At 38.0% G+C, this 20,802-nt stretch overlaps 1 protein-coding gene and 1 pseudogene across 1 annotated transcript in view; one reads left to right on the forward strand and one right to left on the reverse strand.

The window, feature by feature from the left end:
• The window catches only part of Dnajc13 (DnaJ heat shock protein family (Hsp40) member C13), a 120,614-nt gene extending 106,831 nt beyond the window's left edge, over positions 1-13,783 (forward strand). The window contains exons 52-56 of the mRNA XM_026383836.2: positions 373-552; positions 839-979; positions 5,977-6,120; positions 7,381-7,480; positions 13,156-13,783. Coding sequence (XP_026239621.1) covers positions 373-552; positions 839-979; positions 5,977-6,120; positions 7,381-7,480; positions 13,156-13,262 — 672 coding nt within the window. The 3' untranslated portion in view covers positions 13,263-13,783. The remainder of the gene's footprint in view (positions 1-372; positions 553-838; positions 980-5,976; positions 6,121-7,380; positions 7,481-13,155) is intronic.
• Positions 4,157-4,661, reverse strand: LOC113179301 (large ribosomal subunit protein eL21 pseudogene; annotated as a pseudogene).
• Positions 13,784-20,802: the final 7,019 nt, after the last annotated feature.

Consider the following 20,802-nt stretch of genomic DNA (forward strand, 5'->3'; position numbering starts at 1 on the left):
AACTGAGCATAGTGTTTTACTAATCTACATTCTCATTGATTATTGATGTTGTCTAACATTGACAGGTCTGTAACATCATCTAGAAATTTCTAGTATCATCTTTTGGGAGATGATCTATTATACCTGCAGTAGAAATGAGCTACGTCAGGCCTGCTGAAAGACTATTTAGATAATAATTCTTAAGTCCTTTGTATGCCTGCCTTTGTCAAAGAAAATGGAAAGTTTGTTTTCACTAAGGTTTTATGAAGCAATATGTTAGCACTTAGAACTTTTGAATCCCTAGTTTTGAACACCAAATATATTGCCAGGTATATTGAGGACTTTTTCAGTATTTTAATTATTTTGATTGGCTGTTTCTTTTACACTTTCCAGGGAGAAACTCTGGAAACTTTGACAATGGCTACAGTGTGTCTCTTCAGTGCACAACCTCAGCTGGCAGATCAAGTCCCACCACTGGGCCACCTTCCCAAAGTTATCCAGGCAATGAATCACAGGAACAATGCCATTCCTAAGAGTGCCATTCGGGTTATCCATGCCCTGTCCGAAAATGAGGTATTTATGAATTTATTCTTTAGATTATAGCTCTAGAATTTTATGTGATTCCTCTTCTAGACGAATGCACACTAAAGTGTACACCCTCTTTCTAACAGGAACTGCATGGTATTTTATTGATTCTTAAGCCAGTTAAATGGTATAATTAACAGGAGATGGAATTTGACTCATTTTATTATTAAACTTGAAAGTAGTTGTTTTAAAAATTATTTTGTTACCTTGGTATCCACTATGCTTTGTAAAAATGTTTCTTTACTACAAGTAACCTTCTCTTTTGGGGACTTAGCTGTGTGTTCGAGCCATGGCATCCTTAGAAACCATTGGCCCACTGATGAATGGAATGAAAAAGCGAGCAGATACTGTTGGTCTAGCCTGTGAAGCAATTAATCGAATGTTTCAGAAGGAGCAGGGTGAATTGGTAGCACAAGTAAGTGACTTTCTAGATTCAGCACTATTTTAGGAAAACAAATGTAATAGACAAATATTCCCTGGCTAAGGTTTGATGGAGGTAACTTATAAATTTGTGCATGCACAAGTGTATATTTCATATTCAGTTATGTGTACACATACACAGAAAAGTGGTGCTAGGTGCTAGAAGTCTTACCCACTTCAAAATTTTGGCCACTTATTGTGCATTTATCCTTAGTTTTCTTCACAAAATTTGCCTTATCTGGTCAAATGTTCTCTCTTTACATGGAAGCTAAGTGGGGAGTGGAATAGAAGTTCGGTGGACTAGACAAAAGGGGAATGAAGGGAGGGAGGCGGAACAGGAATAAAAAGACAGTGGAATGAAACAGACATAACTTTCTTATGTTCATATATGAATATACCACAGTGGAACTCCACATCACAGTGGGATCCTCATTAGAACATGTATGTATCAGAATATAGTCTTATTGTCATGTATATTTTAAAAGAACAAATAAAAAAGAAAAAAACACTGCTTTATCCTCTTTGGAAAGATTTATTCATTCCTTTGTTTCTTAAGTCATATTGTAGAATCATGCCAAGACTTTTATTGTCCTTTTCAAAAGGACTTTTTACCTAGTGAAATAGGACTTGGTAGGTTATCAATGTTGAGTAGATAGGCACTAAAGACAGAAAAAGCACATCATAAATTTCAACAACCATTGCAAAAGTGATTTTTTTTTATTTTTTTTTTTATTTTTTTTTTATTTTTGATTGTTCCAAACATTACAGAGCTCTTGATAAATCATCTTTCATACATTTGACTCTATTGTGTTTTGAACTTCCATTTCTACCCCAAATACAGATAGCAGAATCACATCTGTTACATACTCACATTTTTACATAATGGCATATTAGTGACTGTCTTGATCTGCTACCTTTCCTAACCGCTACTATCCCCCCTCCCCTCCCCTCCCACCTTCCCTCTCTGCCTCCTCTGCTGTTGTTCAATTCTCTCCCTTTTTCCCCCCTCCCCCTTGCCCATCATAACCTCTTATACTTTTGTGTATCATTGAAGGTCTCCTACCATTTGCATATCCTTTCCCTTCTCTCTCCCTTTCTCTCCCCCCATTTGTCTTTGTTTACAGTTAGTCTTTTCCTCATGCTCTTCCTTCCTGTTTTGTTCTTAGTTGCTCTCTTTATATCAAAGGAGACATTTGGCATTTGTTTTTCAGGGCTTGGCTAGCTTCACTTAGCATAATCTGCTCTAATGCCATCCATTTCCCTCCAAATTCTATGATTTTGTCATTTCTTAGTGCTGCATAATACTCCATTGTATATAGATGCCACATTTTTTTTTATCCATTCATCTATTGAAGGGCATCTAGGTTGGTTCCACAGTCTAGCTATTGTGAATTGTGCCGCTATAATCATTGATGTGGCCGTATCCCTATAGTGCGCTCTTTTAAGGTCCTCAGGGAGTAGTCCGAGAAGGGCTATAGCTGGGTCAAATGGTGGTTCCCAGCTTTCCCAGGAATCTCCATACTGCTTTCCAAATTGGCCTCACCATTTTGCAGTCCCACCAGCAGTGTACAAGTATACCCTTTTCCCCACATCCTCGCCAACACTTATTGTTGTTTGACTTCATAATGGCTGCCATTCTTACTGGAGTGAGATGGTATCTTAGGGTGGTTTTGATTTGCATTTCTCTGATTGCTAATGATGGTGAGCATTTTTTCATGTACTTGTTGATTGATTGTATGTCCTCCTCTGAGAAATGTCTGTTCAGGTCCTTGGCCCATTTGTTGATTGGATTATTTGTTATCTTATTATTTAATTTTTTGAGTTCTTTGTACATTCTGGATATTAGGGCTCTATCTGATGTGTGGGGGGTAAAAATTTGTTCCCAGGATGTAGGCTCTCTATTTACCTCTTTTATTGTTTCTCTTGCTGAGAAAAAACTTTTTAGTTTAAGTAAGTCCCCTTTGTTTATTCTTGTTGTTAACTCTTGGGCTATGGGAGTCCTATTAAGGAATTTGGAGCCTGACCCCACAATATGTAGATTGTAGCCAACTTTTTCTTCTATCAGACGCAGTGTCTCTGGTTTGATATCTAGCTCCTTGATCCATTTTGAGTTAACTTTTGTGGCTGGTGAGAGAAAGGGATTCAATTTCATTTTGTTACATATGGATTTCCAATTTTCCCAGCACCATTTGTTGAAGATGCTATCCTTCCTCCATTGCATGTTTTTAGCCCCTTTATCAAATATAAGATAGTTGTAACTTTGTGGAATAGTCTCTGTGTCCTCTATTCTGTACCATTGGTCCACCCGCCTGTTTTGGTACCAGTACCATGCTGTTTTTGTTACTATTGCTTTGTAGTACAGTTTGAACTCTGGTATCGCTATACCTCCAGATTCACACTTCCTGCTTAGAATTGCTTTTGCTATTCTGGGTCTTTTGTTTTTCCATATGAATTTCATGATTGCTTTATCTATTTCTTCAAGAAATGCCGTTGGGATTTTGATTGGCATCGCATTAAACCTGTAGAGAACTTTGGGTAATATCGCCATTTTGATGATGTTAGTTCTGCCTAGCCATGAACAGGGTACATTTTTCCATCTTCTGAGATCTTCTTCTATCTCTCTCTTTAGGGTTCTGTAGTTTTCATTGTATAAATCTTTCACCTCTTTTGTTAGGTTGATTCCCAAGTATCTTATTTTCTTTGGGGATATTGTGAATGGAGTATAGCTTTTTTTTTTTTTAAATATAGCTCTTAAGAACACGTACTGCATAATTTCACCAATGAATGGAATCTAAAACAATCAAATTCATGGAAGGAGAGCACAGAATGGTAGTTACCAGAAGCTGGAGGGTGGGAAGAATGGGGATATGTTAATGGTATAAAGTTTCAGTTAGGAGTAATAACTTAAAGCTCTATTGCACAGAATTGTGACTATAGTTTAATGTATTTTTCAAAATTCCTAAGAGTAAATTGTTCTCACCATAAGAAATAAATTTTTGAAGCAACAGATATGCTGATTACACAATCCAAATTGTATACATATATCATAACATCACTTTGTATCCCATAAATACATATAACAAAAATTAAAAAGTAATAAAATATAACTCAGTCACTCTTTTTTTTAATAGTCCACGGGCCTTTATTTATTTATTTATTTATTTTACATTTGTTATGCCATGAATTCATAGGGAATAGGTTCCAGCAGTTCAGGCTCCTTTCCATTTATTCTCACAAAATGTGCTTCTTTGTGTGGGGCAGGCTGGCGCTTCAGCTGAACTCAGGTATTTTTCTCTTTGGCTTCCTTCTTTTTCAGATCTTTTTCCTTCACATGATTCAGGAAGCTGTCTCGGCTCTTAGAGTGCTTAATATGGTCAATACGCACATTAATTCTCTTGGCAAGAATCTTGCCCTTGTTTATTCACAACAATGCCAACAGCATGCTCTGTAACATTGTAGACTCTCCCAGTGTTGCCATGATAACATTTGTGGGACATTCCTTTTTGAACAGTACCCATTCCCTTGATGTCTACAATATCACCCTTCTTGTAGATTCGTGTACACGTGGCCAAAGGAACAACTCCATGTTTTCTAAAAGGCCTAGAGAACATATATCGGGTTCCTCTCCTCTTTCCCTTTGTGTTCATCATTTTGGAGAATTACTGGAAGATGGTGGTTCCGGCTTAAAAGAAGCTACTCTTTTATCTTTTTATTCTGCACCCCCCTCCTTTTTTTTTTTTTTTCTGGTACCAGGGGGTGCTTAAACCACTGAGCTACATCCCCAGCCCTTTTAATAATAATTTTTATTTAGCAACACAGTCTCATTAAGTTGCTTTGGTCCTTACTGAGTAGCTGAGGCAGGCTTTGAATTTGTGATCCTCCTGCCTCAACCTCCCAAGCTGCTGGAATTAGCCACCACTCCCAGCTGTCACTGTTCATCTTTAAAAATCTTCAGTGGTTTCCCATGACAAAGTGACATCTGGCATTCTTAGTCTGAAGATAGTGACCTCCTGTTCTCCTGGTCCCCTTTCTTGCTGTATCTATCTCCACCCCACAACCTCAATTCAGACCCACCCTTTAGGCTGGTCAAGATACTGGGTAGATCTGAAGGAGATAGTGAATGCTATGAAGTTCAAACTTAGTGTTGGCTCAGGAGTTTACCAGATGAGGAAAAACATGAGCTAGTTCTACCACTTGATGGCTCTATGACCTTAGGTATGATTTTTAACCTTACAGTCGGATTTCTCATCTGAAATAAAGTTATAAATTTATGACTGCCTCACAAGTTATGAAAAAAAGAGGTGCACTCACTAAATGTCAGTTATTTCCACCTCTTCCTTTTGATTTTTAATGAAGATTGATACCATATTATTATTTTTTTTAATTTTAAGAATATTTTTAGTTATAAATGAACACAATACCTTTATTTTATTTGTTTTCATGTGGTGCTGAGGATTGAACCCAGTGTCTCATGCATGCTAGTCAAGTGCTGTACCACTGAGGTACAACCCCAGCTTCTGATACCACATTATTATTTAGCTTTTATTAGACTGATAGGAACTGGTGATTGTAAAGATTGATGTTTTAAGATAATATGGGAAAATATTAAGGCATTTCAGAGATTGTTGCCCATTAGTGTAGTATTATTAAAGCAGGCTCCCTAGTGGCTAAAAGCTCAAGTTCTTTGCTTCTTGGGTCCAAATGCAGATTTCATTACTGCCCAGTTCTTTGATTATGAACATGCTTTTTTACCTTCTGTGCATTGATTTTTTCCATTTGTAATAATAATAGCACCTAATTCATTAGATGTTAGGAAGATTAAATAATTGATGTATAGCATTTAGAACAGTTGACAATAGAATAAAATCTTATTAAATAAGAATGTTATTAGCTACTAAAACAAGAAACTGTATCTGGTATTAAAACACTGTGAAAACAGGTTGCTGATTTATGTTTTCCAGTATGGTTATAGATGCTTCATATGCCTTCTAGGCCCTGAAAGCAGATTTGGTCCCATACCTCTTAAAATTACTCGAAGGCATAGGACTTGAAAATTTGGACAGCCCCGCTGCCACCAAGGCCCAGATTGTTAAAGCACTCAAAGCGATGACTCGAAGCCTGCAGTATGGAGAACAGGTGAGTCTACAAGCAGCAGTGTGATCTGCTGATCACAACAAGGTATTCTCAAAGCCAGGGTCTTGGCTGTGGGTAACCTGCACACCTGTGTTCACATCACTCATGTCTGCAACTGCAAAAGAGCCAAAGACCAATGATGGGCTTCCATAACTGCCTCATAAACAATGAAAAAGCATAAACCATACACTCAGCAGTCACTCAGGAGCATTCCTTTTCTGCATAGCAATGGTGTGTTTTCGGAAGAAAAATGTGAAGAATATTCAGCATTTAGTATTGGTTAAAATTTTTTTGGATTTTAGGAATTGTCAATTCCCACTGTCTACTTCCATGGGAGCGGAGGTGAAGTTATGTTACTGTCCAAAATAGGAGCTCCTCTCTCACCTTCATAGCTAATTGCTTCCTCTTTTGCTTCTTTCCAAGGTTGGACTGGTGTCCTCTCTTGGACTCACATGGTCACCATGTACATAACTACTTTAATTCATATTGCTAAACTATCTGGCACTGTCTGTACCCACTACTAGACTGTGAGCTTTCTATCTGACTTCAGAGACAGAGGCTGTCTTGCTCATTGTGTTCACTGTTCGTACCACATAAGAGGTATTATATTTATATTTCCACTACTTATGTGGAAAAGACTTCTAAGTAGGTATTTCCTAAATATTTTTTACTTGTCGCAAAAAAATATCTTTTATCTTAGTCCAGAAATATATATATACCCATTTATTCATGATACTCTTATATTTCTCTGTATTCACCTATTTTCTCAAGTATGCTGTTTATTCCCCTTTTAATGGATTTCATTATCCCCCAACAGGTCACAACCCATAATTTAAAAGACTGCTTTAAAGTTTTAGCTCCAATTTGCAGAATGCTCTCCTCAAACCCTTCCTCAGGAAAAGTTCATCAGCCCATACCATACTGTCTGTCATCTGTTACCATCATAAGAAAATACTTTTTTAGGAACCTTCCTGCCTAAATTATATAGAAGTCAGTAAATTTCAGGTTCAAATATGAAGACTCCAGCTGTAAAAGAGCCAATTCAGGCACTTTGAATCTGGTTAATGAGATGTACCCAGCCAGTGTCTGGTATAAAGTGTTTCATGAATGCTTGTTCTTGCTCCATCTTTGATTCACTACCCTTCTTGATTGTTTTAGAAGTTGATTTTTCTCTTTAATTCAGTCTTTTTTTTTTTTAATTCAGTCTTTGAACATGTAGTTCTTAATTCGTTTATGTCAAAAGTATTTGCTTCACTTCTCTAGGTGAATGAAATCCTGTCTCGCTCTTCAGTCTGGAGTGCCTTCAAAGATCAGAAACATGATTTGTTCATTTCTGACTCACAAACAGCAGGATACCTCACAGGTAAGTCATTCCTAATTGGTTATCTTAAGACACCTGTCAGAAGCCACTTGGACCATCCTTTTGCCCTGAGTAGACTTAGTGTTCACCGCTGACCTCTCTTGTGGGATATTCCTTTTTGAACAGTATATATGTATATCTGGCAGGAGGAGTCTCTTGGAGGTGCTGTGACCATGCGATAGAGCTGTGTTTCCAGCCTTGGGTAGCGTTTGCTTAGTGGTTGTTTTGAGTGTGTATTCATAACATGGACTTGGCTCAGTTTTGATCCAGTTGGATAAGTTATATTTGGAGAATGTCTGTATTAAAACGTTTATCTCAAAACTATAAAAAGAAAGGAGAAATATCTACTCAGGAATGTCAGTGTCAGAAACATGGTAGCATTATGCCATTTCTGTCAAAATAATAGAATGACACTCCAAATATATGTAACGTGTATGTAAAATATTTTTCTTCCACATTTTTCAGTGATTAGTCTATAGCTTTGCTGAATATTTAGGATTTGTTCTCCCATATTAATATCATAAATGAAAGAATGTTTGCTTCAGGTTCAAAAGATCAGGTTTGGAGCTCAGGACATTTGTCCATTTTACACACTAATTGCCATAATAATTTTAGAATATATATTTTTCATATTGGCTCCTATTTAAGAAAAAAGTCATACTATTTACTTGCTATATGCTAAAGATGAAATAGTGTCTGGTTAAAAGTTTTCAGTTTGACATTACCTTTAAGAATATGAGGTGATTTTAGCCAAGTCTATAATCCCAACCACTTGGAAGACTGAAGCAGGGGAGATTACATGTTTAAGGCCAACCTGAGCAATTTAGCAAGACCTTGTCTTAAGAAATATTTTTTTTAAAGGGCTGGGGATATAACTTAGTGCCTCTGGGTTCAATTCCCAGTTTAAAAAAAGAAAAGAATGTGAGGTGGTTCTTGCCATCTTCCTGAATTAGTAATATATAAAAAGATGGCAACCCTACATCCCTTAACCAGAGATGACATAGGTAAATTGAGAAAAAAAAGTGTTATACCTAATGTTTCCTACACTGGTGTAATTGTTTTAATCATTCTGTTTGCATACAGAAGTTTATTAAATCATGCAGACTGAATCTTGAATATTAAAAAACAGGGGCTTTGGAGAAATAAAAAAAGTACTCCATTTCAATTTTAGAATTGGTCATGACATTACTGGTTTTTCATTATGATGACCACTTTAATATAAAGTCACTTCTAACGTAAGTTGGAGAAGAACCCTCAATATTATAAACGTGATCTTGGGCTGTTGGCCCTGTGTATATGTTAAAGAACAGAGCGTCACAGATTTTCTTTCTCACTTTTCCAAACCCTGCCCCTGATTTTTGTCGGGAGAAATTAATTATGGACTTGGTCTCTCCCACCTCTCTTTTTCAAATTAGAGGTGAAACTGAAGCTTCTAACTAGGAATATGTTTTACAGGCACTGAGAACTGCCCTTGAGGCTGCTCCCATGAGTTCACACATCCCACTTTAGTGGCATTCATTCCTTACTTTGTATAAGGATAGTGTGATTAGGAGACCCTGCCTCATTTTGTTAGCTAAGAGTAGAGTAAACTTAGAAGTTGGCTCCTGAATAGCATAGTGTAGATTAGAAGCCTCTTTACAGGAAGTTTCTCCTTGTGCTGCTCATCCTTGTACCCAGCATTCCATTAAGTTGAAATAAAAAGCTACAGGAGTCCTTGACTGACTTGACAGCTCTAGCCAAGAGGTCTGTTATTAGAATAAAGAAGAGTTACCATTTATCTTTAGAGACCTGGACTTCATTTGGTTCTTCCTCTCATTCAAATTCTATAATTATTTTGTTTCTTATCCCCTTTCCAAATTTCTTAAGACCATAAGGGAGAAAAGTATAGGAAGTAAAAATCTTTTCCCTTGGGGTCGGCCTCTGAGTGATATGAGAGAAGCAGCCATAATAAGCTGTGGAATTAGAAGAGCGTTAGGGAAAAAGAAAAGTTGAGATTTACAAATTTCTTCATATCTTTGGAATGGCTCAAGGGTAACAAGTTCTGTACCACCCCAGCCATGGGGGAGATAGTATAAATCCCACACTGGCAGGGGCCTGGTGTTACTGTGTCATTCTGAAGGTTATTGCTAAAACCTCAGTCATGTCAACACAGGACAGTCTAAACTAGCTGTGAGCTGCATTGGTCTCAGAGCTGTCTGATTCTTGATCATCAGTCTCTGGTGTTCTTGTTGAGATGTTGGTTGCTTGACAAGGTTTTTCTACCAGCTTTAGTCTACTCCATTTGAAAGGACCAACTCTATTTCAAGAGTTAAGATTCTGAGTTAAGCCAGGCACAGTGACACACGCCTTTAATCCCAGCGGCTCAGGAGGCTGAGGCAGGAGGATCATGAATTCAAAGCCAGCCTCAGCAATGGTGAGGCGCAATTCAGTGAGACCTCGTCTCTAAATAAAATACAAAAAAGGACTAGGGGTGTGGCTCAGTGGGTCCAGTGCCCCTGAGTTCAACCCCAGTACCCCCCCCAAAAAAAGATTGTGAGTTAAATGCCAGTTGGATGGATAGATTCATGTTCATTTTTTTAGGTTGTCAAATGGGTTTTTTTTGTTTTTGTTTTTGTTTTAGCTTTTCCATTGATGTATTGTGTGTCATGAGTTTAATAAAGGAGCAAGTACTTCTGATACTGCTAAAATCCTATTATGTGGAACTCAGTGGAATGTATTTAGTGTCATATTGATTTGAAATTCTATTTAATTAAACTACTCCATCCTACCTTCAGTCTTTGGAAGATAGATTATAACCTGCCTTTCTCTAATCAATTTTCAAATGAACTAAGGTGCTATGAGAATACACATTACCAACCCTTTCTTATAACTGATGTCTTTGGATATGTTTGGCAAGTGGGTATCGTTTAGGAGATGGGGGGAAAAATGAAGGAATGTTAATTACTACTTCAAAGTAAGGTGAGAATGACCAAAGATTCACTTATGATTTTCTTCTCTGGCCACTGAGCAAATGTCACTCAGTCACATGCTCGGGATTTAAGATAAAATTTAAAAGTTCTAGGTAGAGTTGCTCAGTGTTGGTAAATTACTATGAGACTGCCTATTTCCATAGATTCTCTGTCCTGACATATTGTTTTCTTATGATAAATGCTTATTTAACAATGTCTCAGTGGGTTTTTTCCTGCAATATAGACATTTTGTGGTTTTCTCATTATCTGTAAGTACTTAGCCATTTGTTAGGTTCTAGAACAGCTTGTTGCCTGTGACTTCAGAGTCCTATAAAAATAATTTCAGCAATGATAATCCTCAAATCACTTCACCTAGAATATCAGTAGTGAAAGCAGAATCCTTGGGTGGAAAAGAATCCAAGGTGAAGATGCTTTTAAGAGATGGAATTAGGGATGAAGAATTTCACATGCATATATGTCACCATGGAAGCCAATTTCATATGTAGAATTATTAATTTTCCATCTGTTTTGATTTCTCTTAAGTCCATCATCCTTATACAGTGTTTCCACATACCTTGGCACCTCTATTTTCTTCCCTCTTTTCTTTGGAGAACACAGCTATTGCATCTCATCTTGATGACCAGATAGCTCCTTTCAGTCCCGAAAGTCAGATGCATCCTCAAGGAGAGACTGGAAGCAGGGTTGGGGGAGAACAGCATCTCAGACTGTGCTTGTAGAAATACCCAGGAGTTGATTTGCCTTTCCTAAAGAAGTGGGCTAGAATTTGATATTTTTCCTTCTAGGCCCATATTTCACAATTTAGATTTTTAGCCTAGAGGTTCCCAAATTTTCTCCATTTACAGTGCTCTTAATAATAATGCTCTTAGTAATATTTTCATCCATGCCTAGGCCACAGAAGATACCTAAGAGTTGTTTATGAAGTAGTTACATCCAGACAAATGGAAAGGAGTTGTTCACATTTCTGGTAGTCTCTGTCACTGTGTTTCAAATTTAAAATACCAGCAGTCCCCTGAGAATTTATCCAGGGTGATTTACCCCAGCACACAGTTTGAGAACCACAGCATTAATCCCCTTTCCGTAAGTACCATTCATGGTTCAGTTGCATAACCTACTGTATCTATATGAACTAAGTTGGGCCCATGGTCAGTTTCTCACAAACCACACCAGTTTGGAGTGGTTGAGGTTTTTTAATGAGACTTGTGTGATAGTTTTGCTTCTGTCTTAAGTTCAGAGAATGCTAACTTGTTGGCAAGTTCTATAACAGTGTGGAACTGTAACTTTGAACCACATTGTTGGGGAGGCTCAATGACCTGGTGGTCTTTTCCCGAGCAGGCTTTGGCAGGCCTGGCGTCCTGATTAGTGGAAGGTGGGGGCTGATAGATGCAGACCCCCTCTGGTACACTGGAAAAGAAAATACTTTTTGTAAGTACTATAAGGCTCCAGGTACCTGGGCACTGGGGTTGGCTGAGTTACAGCTTACGCAGACTGGATCATCTCTGGCCACATAGCCACTTGCACAATGTCTATACAAGCCATTTCGAGTCCACAATGCAAATGCTTGTGAGGTGAGAAACGAGGTGAATTTGAATTGTGGCCTTTTGTCCTGCATCAGTCCTGTTACGCCTCAGCCTTCGTCAGACTGCTCTGCTGTTGCACTTCCTCACCACTTCCCTTGCTGCTTATATTTCTTTTTTCCCCCCAGGTGTCTCTCCTTCCCTTCTAACTGGCAGCAGCCCCCTTCACCTCAGGAGCGGGCTTTAGATCCGCTCTGCCAGGCAGCTTGCTAACTTCTGTGTAGCTCTCTGAAGCAGGTAGAGAAACATTTTGCTAAATGCATGCCGCTCCCATTGCCTCTCTAGTCCTAACCCTTTGATGTTCTGTAGTCATTGCCTTGTTTCCTACAATTTCAGCTAAAAATATCGGTCAGTATGCATTATTATGCTATACTTCTCTTGGAAGTACTTGTTATTTTGTGAGATGTAATTAAATGTCCGTGCAATGTTTAAAATAAACTCTAGAGGGCTAACACCATTAACATGCTCTGAGGACACGTCTGGATAATTGCTGGCAGGTATAGCATTTTCATGCAATAGAGACAGAATCAAAGAAGACATGTGAAACTAAAATATCAGTCCCTCTTCCCAGAGCATTCTTGTTTTAATCTATGATAGATAAATGTCTAGAGCCTTTCTCTTTCTCTGACTTTGGTGTAGCAACCCTTTTTCGTTTGGTGTTACTTTTTAGAATAGTATTTCTTTGCACCAAATGAAAATAGATTGAGTTGAATGTTGACAGAAGTGTTTATGTTGAGAATTTTGTCACATATGACTTTTGGATGAGCTGAGTGTAGAGTTTCTTTTCTCTATTTGTTCCCATTTTCCATTTGCCATAGCTCTTTCAGTGCCCAGAATGTTTTGAAAGATTGAACTTCCCAGACATGAGAAGGAAAAATGTTTCCATATTTCCACATCTGTATTACTGTCCAGCATAAATTTCAAAATGATTTTTAACTTTGTCACATAGTAAAAGCAAACCATGAAAATGATGGTAGGTTGCAGTCTGTTGAAGTTCAGTTGTATATTTAGGTGATTCTCATAGATTATCAGTCTCTTATGTTGGGGCACTTGACCAGGTCTGACCTTTATGTAAAGGGCAGTGTTTTTGCATGATTCTGCTCTCTGGAGTGAGTGTTTTCTTTCTCTCTTGCAGGACCTGGAGTTGCTGGCTACCTTACCGCAGGTACATCCTCATCAGTCATGTCTAACCTGCCACCTCCTGTAGACCATGAGGCAGGCGACCTCGGCTATCAGACTTGAAATACTTACAAGAGACAATAATCGCTGAAAGGCCAGTGCCGAGTCCACATTCCTCCAGCTGATACGTTGAAGCAAACTCTTACTGCCTTTCTCCTGGTTTCATGACAGTGTTATTCCTTTTTCTATAAATATATTTTTATTTAGGGAAAAAAAAGTCAGTGATCATAATTGTAACACATTATGAGAAAACACTCTGGATCAACCTAAGTGGGTACACAAGAATTTTTTTTCTTGATGTATGTAAGCACATTTTTTTTCCTTTCTATCTGTTTACAAGACTGTGAATCAAAAAGACAACACTTTCTTCCTAGTTTTTATAATGTTTTTTTGAATTAGTGTGACTGTGGGGCTGTGCTCCAGTCTTCAGAAATTGGACTAAGTCACTTATTCCCAGAAAAGTGTCACGTGGGCATTCTCCTCCCGTCTTCGAACACTATTAGGTTTTTGTTCCTGTACCTGTTCCCTGGTCTCCTCAATCATTAACTTCTTGAGAGCTCACAGTACACATCGATATGTATAACTGGCTTTACCAAATTGAATGAAAAGGAGCTTGTGCAAAAAAAAAAAAAAAAAAAAAAAATTTAAAGTTTAAAATGGATGTCAAGATGTTATGTAAGAGATTAGTGTAATTGTGAAATGTTCTATACATTATCAAATATATAAAACTTTCTATATTGAATGTACATTATACAGATCATTCATATGTGTACATAAAATTTTAAAAATAAAGGGAATTGACTGCTTTGTTAATGATATATTTGCTCTAAATCAGTTTTCCCCTTTGAAGGGTGTATTTTATTTCTAAGACATCTGTAGTAAGCACATCTTTTATGTCCAATTCACAGCTCCTCAAGTAGAAAGTGTATTGATATAGATGCTCATTAATATTTCAGCCACATTGAAGTTTCCAGAAACAGACAGCATCTCATTTTCCTCACAGGAATGGGCCAGGTGTTAGTACTTTAGTATATATGACATTAATTCTAATATTCTTTTTTTTTATTCTTTTTTTTAATTGTAATATTCTTAGAGGAGAGAAAATTAAGAGAGACAGTAGATATTTCATATAATAGATCTCAGCACATAGATCTTCTAATGTGACAATCTACAAAAAATATATAAACAAATATATACCAACAGTTTCTTTTAGTTTTCTTCTTCTTGGTGCTAGGGGTCAAACCCAGAGCCTTGCACTTGCCTGGCAAGCTAACACTTAGTGAAATGCCTAGTCCCAAATACTTCTTTAAAAATGAGGAATACTCTAGTCTCCAAGTTGCCTTGCAAAGCAGTGACCCAGTTTGTCCTAGTTGCTATGTAAGAACAGCTACAGTGGGGTGTGGCTGAATGGTTGAACACTTGCTTAGTTTGCTTGAGGCCGTGTTTGACCCCAGCACTGCAAAAGAAAAAACAAAAGGAACCCAGCTAGAATGCAAACTTCTTTTGCAAATTGTTAATTTAAAATTTTGCATCAGATTTATCATTTCCCAAATTTAAAATTATGGAGTAATATATTCCTGTAAGTATTTTAATATGTAACTGGATTTTAGTTTCTAGACAACACCTTGTCATAAAAAAATATATGCACAATAAGAGATGATTACAGTTAAATAGGGAGGTATTTAGGAGGAAATAAATCAACACAGCAATATTTTTCCCCTAAATACTAACAGAATATAAATAGCTTGAATATTTATAGTATTTACAGGTCCATTTAAATTAATCTACAAATATTGATATTTAAATGCCAATAAGAGTTAATCTGTGCTAGCATTTGCTGTAATGCCAAGTATTGTCTAACCGCATTTGATCCTAAGAGCAGACCTATGGGCTTGGTACTGATATAATTCCCATCTGTTAAACAACATGGGATTCAGAGAAGTAAGACAACTTCCAAAACCACACAGCTAATAACAGAGTAAGAAATTGAAACTACTTTTTCATGACACTAAAATCTTTTCTGAGCTACTATTAAGACAGCTGAAATCTCAAGTGGTATACGTCTGGAAAAACTGAGTTTCAATCTTTTGGGGTGGAAACTTTATCTGAAACTTAGGATTAAAGCAAACTGCTTCATGCTTGATATATAAAAGTGAAACAACAGGAACAGGGTAACAGGGAAGTAAATAGAGAACCCCGGGATAGGTGAATGAGTGGATGTGTCTAGAATGGTTGGCAGATAAGAATTCAGAGAGGGAACCCAATCTCAGACCCTAGGACAGGTCTGTTGGACAGTGTCTGAGTGCCTGACTGGGCATCAAATCCAGGCCTGATTGTGATTCAGGAGTGTGATCCAGATTTAAAAATAAACAATGGGTTGTGATCAGTTTGGTGTGTGTGTTGCAGGGGAGAGTGATCAGAAGTGGCAAATGTCACAAGTCATACTAGTAGCAGTCCACCTGAAGAGCAGTGCAGAGTAGGGATACTGGAAACAGGAAAAGGACTACTCTGGAACCTCATCTGTGAACCTGAGGATTTTCAACAGATGACCAGCTCACGATACCTTTCAGTTCAGAAATTTGGGGATACCTCTCATGATCCTTAAATTATTCATTATATGATGAAAATTAGTAACTACAAATAACTAAGCTTCATTAGAATTTTGGGAAGAGCACTGTGAAAAAATATTGCACATAAACTTAGTCTGGAATTTAAGTTGCCTACTTGACATTTTGGGAATCCGTGGTCTCTCATTCTTTTTCTTATTAGAGCATTATAATTAAACATAGTGTCACCCTGACAAAATCATATATGCATGGAATCTGACTCACTCCATTTCAGTTCCTGTTCTTCCCTTTTCACATGTTCCTCTGATCCTCTTCTTGCTCACCCATTATCTGTGCTCAGTTGGTACTTTACACACACACAAATGTGAAATTCCTGTGGTATATTCATATATGCATGTTCATGATTTCATTAAATTTATTCTGCATTTCCTCCCTTTTTCTATCCCTCCTGATCTCCTACTCCATGATCTTCCCTATATCTTTATATACATGACATCTTATATGTAGTACCATCTGATCTGTGGTTTCAGTTAACCAAAGTCAACTGTAGTCCAGAAATAATGGAAATTTGCATAAACAGTTCATCTATTTTAAGTTATATGCCATTCTGTGTCTCATGATGAAACGTCACACCCATCTGCTCGGTCCTGTCCTTTAGAATTCATCCCTTGTCCAACATATCCACATTGTATATACTACCCACCCACTAGCTTAGTAGCTATCTGGGTAAATCAAATGACCTGAAGCATCATTTGAATCACTGTGTTTGAGTTTATTTTCCTTAAGTATTTTTCTTAATGAGGACTCCAAAATGCAAGAGACGTGATGCTGGTGATTTGGATGTTAAGTGAAAAGATGAAAAGTACAGTCAGATATTTGAAAGACCACATTCACAGCTTTTATTACAATGTATTACTATATTTTTTCCATTTTATTGCTAGCTGTTGATCTTTTACTGTGCCTAATTTATAAACTATTATAGGTATGTATTTGTAGTATCTGGCACTACCAAGGTTTCAAGCATCTATTGGGGCTCTAGGAATAGATCCCTTGCAGAGGAGGCAAGGTTGAGTTGGTACTATATACATATTTTATGAGAGCCTTTTATTGGCCAGAGAGGGTGTGACCCAAGAATACAAAGACTTCTTTTGAGTTCATTTCCTTATCTGCGACATAAGGTTGGTGATTCTTTTTTTTTTTTTTTTGCAGTTGATCGGATGTATTTAAGACATCATTTGCTTCTATTCAAGCATCAGTGAATGAAATAACTGTTAACTGGACAAACTTTTTTTCTCTTTCTTTCTCCCCGTTCTTTTTTTTTCTTTCTTTTTCAAGGAAAGTTTCCCCCTTGGAGTAGTAGAAGGAAGGTAGATTAAGATCTGAATTTTAGTTCCCAGTCTTCCATCTCTGTGTGATGCTTTCTTAACTTCCCAAGCCTCAGTATTCTCATCCACAATGGAGAAAAGAAAAAAAAACCCTCCTATGTTGATTAGAATATTAAATAAGAGGTGCTATAGCCTTGGACAGACCCCTAATAAATGCAAGTATATTCCCAGTGCCCCTCAGCTGCACAGATGGAGTCTTTTGTTTCTTTCATTTTCCATCACAATAGCAACTTCTCAACAACAACAACAACAAAAATGAAGATAACATTTGGCACCCATCCCATTAAATTGCCAAAAATATTAGAACCTGAGATATATCTCTCTTGGTCAGAGCTGAGCTCGAGAGCCTCTTGCTTCTGATAGGCTAGAAGAGACCACTGCTGAGATTTATGTTGTTTCTTGAGACTTTTAAAGCCTTACTTCTCCTTCCTAGTCCCTTTTAAACCTACCATCCAATAGTAGCTCTAAACACTTCTCAAACCTATGTGTATTTTTAGTCTGGTACTAGTTTTTGGTTTTTTTTTTATTGGTTGTTCAAGTAGCAGAATACAACAGTTACTAGTATGGCATTATGTAAAAATGTGAATGTGTAACCGATGTGATTCTACAATCTGTATTTGGGGTAAAAAAGTTGGTGATTCTTAACTCATTCCTCAAAGGGTTGTGATGAGGACTAAATATGGCTATGGAAGGTCCTTGGAAATTGAGACAGAACAATTGTTAGACTAAGTTATCAATTATGAAAACAGTTTTATTTATTTTTTGGATTAGAGATAAAATAAATTTCAAGGACCTCTCTAGGTCTACATAAAGTTATTTTTTTTGGGGGGGTGTTATATTTAATTGGACACAATACCTTTATTTTTTATATGGTGCTGAGGATCGAATCCAGGACTTGCATGTGTTAGGTGAGCACTCCACCATTGAGCCTCAACCCCAGCCCTACATAAAGTGATTTGTAATTTAAAAAAAAAAAAAAAAAAAAACTGGGTTGGGACTGTAACTCAGCGGTGGAGCATGTGCAAGCACAGGCTCTGGTGCTCCCCAGCACCCCACCCCGAAAAATGACAAATCTTTTCAAGCAATGAAGTTGCTGTGTTACTAAAAATGTAATTCTGGCTCCAGATTCACGGCAGGTATAACCTTTATTCAGAAAACCATCTGTTTCCTACACTAAAACACCTTTTCCCTATAGGTGCTGTGTTATGGTTTGGGTGCGAGATAGCCCCCAAAAGCTCACGTGTGAGAAGTGCAAGAATATTTAGAGGAGAAATGATTAGGTTGTAAGAATCTTAACCCAATCAGTGAATTAATCCCCTGGTAGGGATTAACTGAGTGGTAACTGAAGGGGTAGGGTGTAGCTGGAGGAGGTGGGAATTGGGGTGTGGCTTTGGGTATATATTTGTATCTGACAAGTGGAGTCTCTCTCTGCTTCCTCATCATCATGTGAGCTGGATCCCTCTGCCTCACTCTTCCGCCATGATGTCCTTCCTCACCTTGAGACCTGAGGAATGGAGCCTGCCGTCTATGGATTGAGACCTTTGAAACCATGAGCCCCTAAATAAACTTTTCCTTCTAAAATCATTCTGGTCTTTTAGTCACAGCAGCGAAAAAGCTAACTAAAACATGCTGCCTATTTACCAGCAGATGAGTTTCAAGAGCCAAGACCCAGAGAATGACTTAGTTTCCAGAATGAGAAAGATGCCTGGCAATTGAGTCAAATGAGGAGTTCCCTTCAGAAACTAAAAGACTACTCACACCATTAAACCAATTTATCATCATAGAGAAGATGTTAAGAGTTTGGAGTTAGTTGATACAAAAAAGCTTGAGAATACATAAATCCTTGATTTCCAGCAGGGCTAATTGAACAACAGTGGCCAACTTACCTTTTTGTTATGAGATTAGGGCTGAAAACTTGTCCTCTATGGGCAGGCAGCAGAGGTGAATGGGTGAGGGGAGGGAGAGCTCATCATGCCTGTCAGCTCCTGCTTGGCACCGCAAGTGTCCTCCTGGGTTTGCCAAATGCTGTCATGTTCAAGAGAAGCAGAAGGTTTGGATTTCCCTGTAAAATCAGATTTCTAAATTTGAGCAGCCCATTCAAAGTCTTTCAAGTAGTGAGCCATACAAAATAAACTTGTGAATTAGACTTTGCCTATGGTTTTGCTAAGTTTAGGGGTAGGGGAACAAATCTGAAATTTGGTCCTCTGGAAATTTAGAATGCTATAAGGCATGTTACAAGGTGTTGGATGGATGCTTTTTTTTTTTTTTTTTAAGAGAGAATTTTTTTAATATTTTTTTTTTTTTAGTTTTCGGCAGACACAACATCTTTGTTTGTATGTGGTGCTGAGGATCGAACCCAGGCCACACAAATGCCAGGCGAGTGTGCTACCACTTGAGCCACATCCCCAGCCCCTGGATGGATGCTTTCTATCCAGTGAGTTGCAAAGTCAGTTATTAGCTGAACTCCCTTCACAATATGCAATAATTTCACAATCAGGCATGTTTATGCCACTTCTGTGAGGGGAGAGGGTACAGGACTCCAAGAAAGCTATCTGTCATGGACTGAATGCTGTCAACCTACCCACGTGCACAAAGATCATGTGAGCACATCTGGAAATGGCAGCTGCCCATCAGGCATTCGAGAAAAGGCATCCAAGTGAAAACGACCTTGCCAGTACATCCTCCTCAACTGTAAGAAATAAATCTCTTAGCAAGTCATCCAGTCTCTGGTATTTTGTTGTGGTGGCAAAGCTAATACTCTAGTGTTGACTGGAGGAGTGGGAGCAGAAGGGAAAAAGGAGGTTATTCAGAGATTAGGACAAAGGACTGGTCAAAACCAGAGCTACCTGGGCATTAGACTTGCTATCAGTTCAGCTCAAAGTATCTTCAGAAACTTTAATTGATACCTGTCCTCTTTTTTTTTTTTTTTTTTTTTTTTTTTTTTTGACAGTAGTGAGGATGGAACCAAGGGTCTTACACCTGCTACCACTGAGCTACATCCCTAGCCATGATAGCCTGTCCCAAAGCTAGGGAGGCAATCTCCCAAGGCTGGTCTACAGCACATTCCAAAACTTATAATTGTCACTGGGTAACAGCTAGGTAAGGCTGGCTCTTGGGAGTGTTCCCAGTTCCCTAGTTTATTTTAATGTATATGTTAAATTTGGGGTATCCAGGTTATATCAGAATCACTGCTGGACGTTCAAGATGTGGATTTTAAGTAATCCGTCTTTGTTCACAACAAAGTTGGTGGTTGGTGGATTTGGAGTGCCCAAAGTGTTATCTTGTATCACTCGGTCTAGCTAAATAAGGACAGGAGGAGTGAGTTGTCCTGGAACCAGTATGGGCTGCAGTTCTGGCCTTCACCACATGACCTTGGGCCTCTCTAATGGAGGTTATTAACGCCAGACTCATGGCCCTACCCAGAATGCAGTGAATCACTAAGAGCGTAGAACTGGGCTGGATGAGACTTTGTTGAGACAGAAAATTTGTTCTCTTTAGGATTCTGACCTGGATTATCAGTTTCTTCTACAAAATCCCTGGGTTGGTCTGGACAGAAAATATTTGACGTTAAGAATCTGATGAAACATACATTAAACCCTCCGCAAAATTACACACAAACAGATACTTAATTTTTTTTTTTAATTTCACTCG

This window comes from Urocitellus parryii, chromosome 2 (genome assembly GCF_045843805.1).
Source record: "Urocitellus parryii isolate mUroPar1 chromosome 2, mUroPar1.hap1, whole genome shotgun sequence".
Taxonomy (NCBI): Eukaryota; Metazoa; Chordata; class Mammalia; order Rodentia; family Sciuridae; genus Urocitellus; species Urocitellus parryii.